This window comes from Periplaneta americana, chromosome 3, assembly GCF_040183065.1.
Source record: "Periplaneta americana isolate PAMFEO1 chromosome 3, P.americana_PAMFEO1_priV1, whole genome shotgun sequence".
NCBI classification, from domain to species: Eukaryota; Metazoa; Arthropoda; class Insecta; order Blattodea; family Blattidae; genus Periplaneta; species Periplaneta americana.
This window is the reverse complement of record NC_091119.1, coordinates 39,237-48,661: the sequence shown is the minus strand read 5'-3', so window position 1 is coordinate 48,661 and position 9,425 is coordinate 39,237. Positions and strand designations below refer to the sequence as shown.

At 37.9% G+C, this 9,425-nt stretch overlaps 1 protein-coding gene across 1 annotated transcript in view; it reads left to right on the top strand.

Moving 5' to 3' along the window:
- Window positions 1-1,673: 1,673 nt before the first annotated feature.
- The window catches only part of LOC138695712 (zinc finger protein 234-like), a 39,313-nt gene continuing 31,561 nt past the window's right edge, over window positions 1,674-9,425 (top strand). The window contains exons 1-4 of the mRNA XM_069819827.1: window positions 1,674-1,878; window positions 2,376-2,535; window positions 6,550-6,675; window positions 9,257-9,339. Coding sequence (XP_069675928.1) covers window positions 2,407-2,535; window positions 6,550-6,675; window positions 9,257-9,339 — 338 coding nt within the window. The 5' untranslated portion in view covers window positions 1,674-1,878; window positions 2,376-2,406. The remainder of the gene's footprint in view (window positions 1,879-2,375; window positions 2,536-6,549; window positions 6,676-9,256; window positions 9,340-9,425) is intronic.

The following is a 9,425-nucleotide window of genomic DNA, read 5'->3' as shown; positions in this document are numbered from 1 at the left end:
TCTTAAACCTACAGCCCATTAGTCAGACGTCCCATCTCCCTTAGTCCAGTCGTTCTGTTTGCGCAGTTCCCTTGTAGAATGGCTGGCCATGTTCGCCACTCATGTCAGTCAGATTGTTATGAGAAAATTTAGATGGCATTATAGGACACGTCTTCAACAATGTTGGGCAACTCTGAACCTGATTCCTTTGTACGATATTGTGATCTCGGTTCTTCTCATTGGCCAAGAACCCAGTACAGAGGTCTGCAGATTATTTCCACGCTGCCAACTCAACAGATTTGATTCTTATTCCAAATCTGTGTTACGATGGAGCATCCTTAATTGCGACCCAAAAAATATCTCTGCTGCGAGCTTGGCATTGCTAATATTTGAACGTTTTCCCCTTAAGTGCATGCTAGCAGGATAACTACGTCGGATTCAACGAGTTTTTCTCTCCATGATCTGCGTGTGTAGTAATGGAGCCCAAAGTTTATCTTGGTTTGCTATGCAACCACAGTACAGTTTAATCTGATTTTTAATGCCTGATTTTCCTGTGATTTTGGTTTGACTTCATTACAGAGCCAGATATTGCTATTCACCAAACGCAACATGGTTCACCAAGCTACGTAACTAAGCTTGCAGGTACGCACTCAGCACAATCAAGAATCACAAGTGTTGCAGATATTACGGAAGTTCGTTTTCATGTTTTAAATAAATGCACAGGAAATAGTGAAAGACACATTTTGTGTCCCCAGTTGCAAATGTCTGTTCCCTCATGTTATTTGCCCAATTCAAGTGCTGTCGAAAGCAAAATAGACATGTGGTTAGAGAAACTGCCACCAAGCCACCTAATCTCAACAATGTTTTGGTAGGTGTTAGTACCTGAAAAGGCGTACAGTTTAGTTGGTTGTATCACTGCTCTGCTACCACACAGTTGTACCTTGGTACACGGATATTGTGACTCCATTTCTTCTTGAAATATAATTGAAATTTATGGGAGGGGGGACATTATGGCCCAGCACTGCGACCTGTTATGATCTATTGCGCTAACCCTTCAACTACGCGCATTCGTAACTCACACTAATTTTCGCTGGTTTAACGCCCCTCGTCCACATATTGGCAAGCCCCCTCAGTTGCGTTCAGGATATTCTATGGAGTGATGACGGAGTGATGTAGTTGCCTAATATGGGGAATGGTGAAACCCCAATGGCGATCTTGCCCGCCACAATTGTCGCTATGGATCAGATCTGAGCTGGACTGCAAACTGGGCGCCTGCCACTCAGACACTCCAGGGGTCCACTTTCTGCTTAGACAAGTGTATTATGGGGAATGAGATGGGATTTTGGGTGAAAATTTGTATTTCTCTTTTTTTTTTTTTATAATTGTTTGATCTAAAATGGTAGGCCTGTACGCTGTCAGGCTGCACACCGATTCAAACTGTATCCATTCCAATTTTTTCGATTTTCTGAGAAGCTGTATTATAGTTTTAATTTCATTGGTAATTCTTTATAAATGTACGAATTTTGAATGGATTTTTTTTATTCTTTTATCTTTTCTCTTTAAAACGGAACATCTCATATGATTACGGATATGTAAACTTTTTGTTTTCTTCAATAGGGAAAGTATTAGGCTTATATTATATGTAACAAGTCATGTTTGCGACGCAATGGAGTTAATTCTCACGTAAGTCTTCAAGATGGCCGTGAATAGTAAAATTTTTCGTCAACGAAAACGACTTTTGTATGTTTATAAGTATTATGTATCCCTTTACTAAGTTATATTACAGTCATCTACTTCATATATATTTTGTGTCCGTGTATCTCAGATTCTGAAATTATCAACCTCCTGAAGAAAGACACCAGTAATTATTTACTATCCGCTACAAGTATCTATCCATAGGTAGGTTGTTACTAATATCCATTTTAATTACTGTTTCACCGAGTTCTGTGGGAGGGAATTGATTCTGGCAGGTTACAACACGTGAAACAACTCTCGTCCTAATTAAGGGCTCCATGCAAGTCTTGCTTCTCTACGTTGTATTTAGAATAACCTCTTCAACCTAAAGCATCGTTTGATAAAATACTGCTCTACTAGTGCTGCTCCTGCATAGCGTGACAATTGCTCCGCCTCTGTGCCATCACAGTGTTTTATAATATTTCTTTGTACCGTAGTTTATGTTGGAAATATTTATGAAGAAAAATAAATATTTATTTGTTGTTATTTCGTAGCACTTTCAGTAGAAATTAGTTTTAGAAACGTACTCGTATACAGCGCCATCCTATTCTGTTATTGTTATTTCTGCTTACTCTGCTCTTAACACACACACTAGCGCTGTGGTGGATGTGATCCCAACTAATAAAGCATAGCTACCCTGGTATGCACAACGTGTTGTACAGATGCTGATAGCAGCTCACTTTGTGTAAGCAGATGTCTACTTCTGACTCAGCCCTGTCAGTTGCGATGGACGTCATCAAGACAGAGCCAGAGGAAGTCGACTCGGTGGCTTTGGAAGCAAATAAGGACGAAGATGTTGAAGAGAATAAAGTTTTATCACAGGTAAATTGAAAGACATTTATTAGTAGTGATCGGTATGTACTATACCTGTCAGTATAGTGGGTGAGAGTGAAGGCAATGTAACTGAAATCAAACAGACGTGTTGGTGCTAATATATGGCATTCTTGTTTAATTTGAAAGATTTGAACTTGTTAAAATTTTCAATACGATCCAGTGATGACACGTTATTACTCATACAGTTAGAAAATGTCAGGCAAGAATATTATAACAAAATACCAGCATGGGATTTGTCCATGATAGCATCATGAAGCAAATGACCTGGTTGAGGTTGGGCCACTGCTGTCCTACACGTGGCCATCTTGTTACTGGCAACTTCCACTGGACTGTGGTTTGTACCGTCTGTCGATTACATTGTTTACAATAGGCCTGTTGTAGAAAATGCAATCGTGCTTGCCATCTACATGCAATATGGCCGACAATATTTAACGCCCTTAGAAATAATTCTACGTAACTGCGCAGGGTATGACAATATGATTTGTATACGTAAAGGTAATAATCAATATGATTTATGCTTTGGAATATTCCTGGCGCCATATTATTCATCCTCCAGACAATATGCATCTGAAGAATAATTCAGTTGTTTATTTCGCCAAAACTTTAGACTTCGGACCTTGGACATCTCAATATTTTATTCACTGTTATATTAGTTTGCCGGAGATTTCATGTCTGATGATCTTGACGTTTTATTATATAACTAGTGCAACCCAAAAGCATAACAGCACCTTAGACATGGTTGCTGCCCCAAACATGATTTTCGTTATCAAACGTTCGGTAATTTCCTAGAAGACGGGCAAAATCCAACATGGCTGACGAAAACTACCAAAACGTTCTGCCAACTATGAAGTTCAAATGTCACCAAACATTACAAAATCAAAGATGGAAAATTAAACATATATTCATATTTTTAAGAAAGAAAAAGCCTTTCAAAAAATGAAAATATGTTTAATTTTTCATCTTTGATTTTTATGGTGTTTGGTGGCATTTGAACTTCATAGTTGGTAGTACTTTTCTGGCAGTTTTCGCCCGCACTTTACCCCCACAAATCACTAAAACACAAAACAAAACAATATTTTATCACCTAATCAAACAAAATTCAATCCTCATTGACGTCTTCAAAGACAACCACTTCACTTGCATTATGACACAGGCTTCAAGGCAATCTGAACTTAAAGCATGCAGCCAACAAAGAACTAAACCACCACTTTGTCGTACAGTTAAGTTTACATAACTAAACCATGTATTTACACAAAATGAAATTCTCTTTGAACTCTTATTACACCTTAACTTGTATGGAGAATTCAATGAACAATTCCTTGGAATCACAGGAACAGTTTTCTCGTCAACAATCGATACAATTTTTATTCACCAGCGAAAGAACTGAACCAAAATCGACATAAAATGTAATACTCTGTTCTATGTTCACACATCTTTCACAAATATCATAAAATGACAAACTTTCAATAGGTTTACCCATCAGACACAATTTAACACCACTCACGTCAAACAACCAAGAACAACTTACTGACGTCATTATCCATTTAAAATTAACGAAAATTCTAGAACACATGATGACAACTATAACCATTGAAATCGAAGGAAAATCATAAAATGACAAACTTCCAATAGCTTTAGCCAGCAAAACAGCATAACACCACTCACTTCAAACAACCAAGAACAATCAACAACGTCATTACCCATTCAAAATTAACGAAAATTCTAGAACAAATGACAACTATAACCAATCAAATTGAAACATCATCAATGCGACACCTCGTATAAAAACCTAGAACTAACATATAAAAGTCACTAAAAATCACTAACATTTAACTCTAAAGTAAAAAAGTTGGTAATACTTAGTACATCCAACCAGGTGCCCGTCTTCTATGAAATTACCAAACGTTCTCGATGAAACAAATGTTAGAAGCACAATAAAGCATACTTTTTAAAAATAAACAGTCGGATAGAGAGTCTCTACTGCGAGTCTGGGGAATTGTCTCTGTATCGGCGACGAAACATTTTGTTGTGTGCATATGGGCTAAAACTGCTCACTCAGCCTGAGCACAATACATTCGATAGCTTTCATTACTCCCCGTTTGCTTATCGGTACAGAGAGAACCCACGGCGTCCTCGTCCAGCTGGTGTCCGGTTTCGTGACATTCTCTCTGATCTGGACATCACACTCCCAACAGTTATGGGGATTCAACGCCCTCCCACTCCGCCGTGGATTATGATTCGTCCCCTATTTGATTTATGCCTGAGCCAAAGTTTTAAATCATTTACACCCTCTTTTATTTATCGTCAACGTTTTAATGAATTTCTATCACAATTCCCAGATTTTAGCCTAATTTTTACTGACGGATCCTGTGTTAATGATTGTGTAGGTTGCTCCTTCATCGCAAATGGTCAAACGTACAAGTTTAAGATGACGTCATATACCAGTGTTTTTAGCGCGGAGTTATATGCTATCTACCGGGCATTATTGTTTTTAATCAGGGAACCTCGGGGCAGATATCTTATCTGCTCCGATTCTTTAAGTGCCATACAGTCTCTACAGTGCTTCTACTCTGACGATCCTCTTATTCTACGAACCCAGGCTCTTTTCCACTCACTCCTGTCGACGGGTTCCGAAGTCGGAGTAGTGTGGATCCCGGGCCATGTTGGGATTCCAGGAAATGAGGAGGTAGATGCTGCAGCCAAGGACGCAGCACTAAATGGTACACCGGTGTATTATCGTGAGAGGTGGTGAGGCGTCTTCAACACTTTGAAACATTTAATCTGGCGGCAATGGGAGGAAGAATGGTCTGCACAACAAGGGAATAAATTACGAATGATAAAGGAAAGTGTTCGGGAATGGGATTCGTCTAAAAGAACGTCACGACGCGAAGAAGTTTTAGTTACGCGGTTGAGGATTGGCCATTGCCGTTTTACACACGGCCATCTTTTAAATGGCGAACCTCCTCCGGTGTGTGACGTGTGCCATGTTCCAGTTTCTGTGGAACACGTGCTGTTGCACTGCAGGAAATACGACCGTTTTCGACGTCAACATGCGATAGACGTGACGCTCTTGGAAACGATTTTAATCGTGTGAACGCAGTTTTAAAGTTTTTATCCAGCACATATCTTGACAACGTCATTTAATTTTTATCGACCCCTAGACTCTTTACATCTAGGGGACACACTACTTACATTTTATGCATTAATATTTCTGGTCACCAGACTTTTTACATCTGGTGACTGTTTTAGTAACCGACTTCCTGGAGATATATATGTATATTTATTGTACCTTTCGGTTTTAATACCGAGATTTTAATTGATGTCGCTTTTACGTCTACCATCTTTCAAATGAGTTGTACTGACTCTTGTTCAAGGGCGCAAATAGCCATAGATGCTGACGCGCCCTTTAAACACCATCAATCAATCAATTTAAAAATAAACATAAAAGCATAATAGGCCTATTTAAAATAGAGCATAATTCTTGGAAAATGAACTGCATGCTTCAATGCACAATTTATAACAATTGTGGCCAACATATTAAAAATACATTAACAATGAGAAGCTAGTTTTTCAACTAGGGAAATTTCAAACTTAAGAATTTAAGTTATATTTGTAGTTCTGTGAGGAACAGGAAAAAAATTAAGATAACTACAGAGTACTAGTTTCACGGTTTCATGGCCAGTTCACACTCTGAATCAGAAGGGTTCACATCTATTTGATACCAGCATACCGAAAACATCTGTAACTGCGATACAAAGGGTTCGCGAGTTTCCTACAGACAGGTTTGTGGCTGAAAAGGGGAAACTTTTGTTTAATAATTAAATTAATATTCAATTTATTTACACTATTAGTAGTCAGTTGATAGCACGAAGGCATTATTAACTGCTACTTTGCGCTGTATTTTACAGAATGTTTACTTTAAACCCCATTACCCAATTTTGACTTACACCACTTCTGCTCTGAACGGCTCATATGTATGTTTTGTTTGTCGTGTGTTCTCAGGAAGGAAACTTACTGAGTCTCTATATGAAAACGGAGTGTGTGGACCAGAAGTGTGAGCTGCCAGTCGTCAGAGTTGAGGAAGCTCCAGTGCCATTTATGTCTTTTGGGGTCAAGTGTGAGCCTGAGGTGAGTGCAGCTTTCCTTACAGTCATGGCAACAAATGAGTCATTGTGTGAGGGGAGGGAATTATCAATTTTGAAGTGAAGAAATCTTCAGCAAACACAAATTTACCAAAGTGTCTAAATAATAGCCTGTGGGTATTTACTAAATGTTAGCATATGCAGTTTATTTGCCATAATTATAACGTTTCATGAAATCTCAGAGTAACTTGTTTTCTAAAACTGTAGTAAGCGCATTTTGATTTTTCTGCACTTGTAATACAATACCCTTCCTCGTATACATTTCAGATAACTTTGTCCATACTGTCTCCAGAAGAAACTAGTCGACCGTTTATTATGTTACGTTCAATTTAAATGCTCAATAGCCTCTGCAGTTGAAATATCCTTAAATCAAACAACACCGCTAATTTCTTTAATTCGTTTGAATGGATCAGATTCCAGGTGAAGTTAGCCATGTTGCAGGGTTGGGTAACGCCAGTTCTTTTCATAGTTATTTCATTTCACTATTTTTCCTGTGCAACAGGGAGAAACAAGCCAGCCAGATGGTGAGCCACCGAAAGACTTGAATTGATCACATCTCTGGTCAGTTGCACAACTGTTGCTGCCTTTAGTCTATGCACGTCGTGCTATGAAACGAATGCTGTTATTACTGTAGTCTTTGTTTTAAGTAATATGACACCCGTTGAAAGCTTTATCAGACGATGTATAATTTTGCAACAATGATCATTTTCATTACTTTTCGGTGACTTATTGGCTGTTTCAGCGTTAATAGGTGCTCTAGAATCACGGAATGTAACAGTTTTTTTTTTTTTTAAATAAAGGGTCAGTTGCAACAGAATTTGAAGTATTGAGTAGATGGCTTCAACTTCGCCATCAAAATTTGTAGCTCCATAACATAGAGAGTTATAAAGCGAGAAAAGTGGACAAGCACTGAAAATATGAAGCTGTTATTTGTTATGGAATAGTCTGCAATGCTAAGAATTTTAGGACATCTTTTGGAGTGTCAGTTTGCTTGATATCTTCGACAATGTCAGATAATACTATTGGATATTGATGTAGGATAATATTAAAACACTTTCCACTACATTGTACAGAGGAGATATTGGTAACCTAATGCTTAGAAATACTTTTAACCAGACAGTTTAAGGAAAGTTTGTGTGTTTGCTCAGTTTTCCATGTCTGTTGCTCACTTGAGCAGACTGTGAACGAAATTGAGAGTGGCTGATACAACCACATGATGGACAGAATAAAATGTTCGAATTTTCCAAGTCTTACATGACTGATGTCCTGAACCGAGCGCTTTGTATGTTATTAAATGTACCGCAGTAAGTATAAAGGGTAGTACGTTTAGATTGAATATCGTTAACTGCGTTTGATTTTGGGCACATTTGAACTAGCATTGTGTAACAGGGCGAAACTTTCCTAACTCCAGTATTTTCATTTTAGTGCATAATTTTATTTGTCGATAAAGAATCTCACGAAGAAGGATATTGCATTTAAAAGATTTCTAAAATGATGGATAATGAAGTACCAAAAATCATGTTGGAGTTAAGAAGTAGAGTGGTAAAACGAGAAATCAGAGGATCCCTTTTTATCTGTCATCACAAACAAAGCCAGTGCTGTCTTAATGATTTTAGTTGGTAGTAGTTTTTACCGTTGACACATTGTGAACGGTGATCCTGGTGACTGGTTTTGCAACTCATTGCTGATTCTAATCGTGACGCCAACATTTTGACTGTTGTATTCGATGCCATCTTGAAAGAACAGGAATTTATGACAGTGAGCACAAGTTAATTTCACAGGCATGTGACAGTGAAGCTGCAATATGAGTCTCTACTGGTGATGTTCAGATATTTGTAAGAGATAATTGTCCTTTGCTGCATGCGTGGTGCAGCTGATGATGTAGGTGCCATGTGGCAGTACAAATATCAGTATGAAGATGTCTGTACCTTTATTCCACGAGCCCATAAAGATCTTCCATATTCTCTCTGTGTGTTCTTAGACACATTTTCCAGGACAAAGAAAAAAGCATTGTTATCTTTTTAATTCAATTGATTTTCAAAAATTACTCTCTGTATAATTTCATAATTTTTTTTGTAATTATTGAAATTATACCGAAAGTAATTTTGATAATCAAGGAAATTAAAAGTGACAATGCTTATTTCATTCTCCTGTAAAATCTTTTCAAAACATGTGCCGGATTTCGGAGTTGAAGCGAAAATGTGCGATAAAATCTTAACACACATTACCTTGCTCTGCCACAAGATGAAATTCTTTCTGAGTGAACAAACTCTGAATGCAGAGGCAGAACCTTCGAGGTATGAGGATGATTTTAGATGGATGTGGATTTACAAATACTAACCCTGTTTGTCTAGCATCTCTGGACTTAACAGTGCTTACTAGTAGATAGTTTACTGTTTTCACGGGACATTCTATACCATTCGGTCTGTTTCACAGAAGGGACTTTGATCAGAGTCTTGCAGCGAAGTATGGGAATCTTCAGCTATATTGTGAGCGGGAAACGTTTTCTACACCAAAATTTTTACTTCTTCCATTCTCATCTTTGTTTTAATTACTCTTTTTTTTAGGAGGAATCACGTGATACGAACATAATTATGAAAGAACTGAAGCTGGAATTAACAGAAGAGAATGATGACGTCTTTACTGAGAGGTGAGTGGTATACGAGTTTTCACGTCCTTCCGTTTCTTCATCACTTTATTCAAACAATGATGTAGAAAATAAATTTTTAAAAGGGC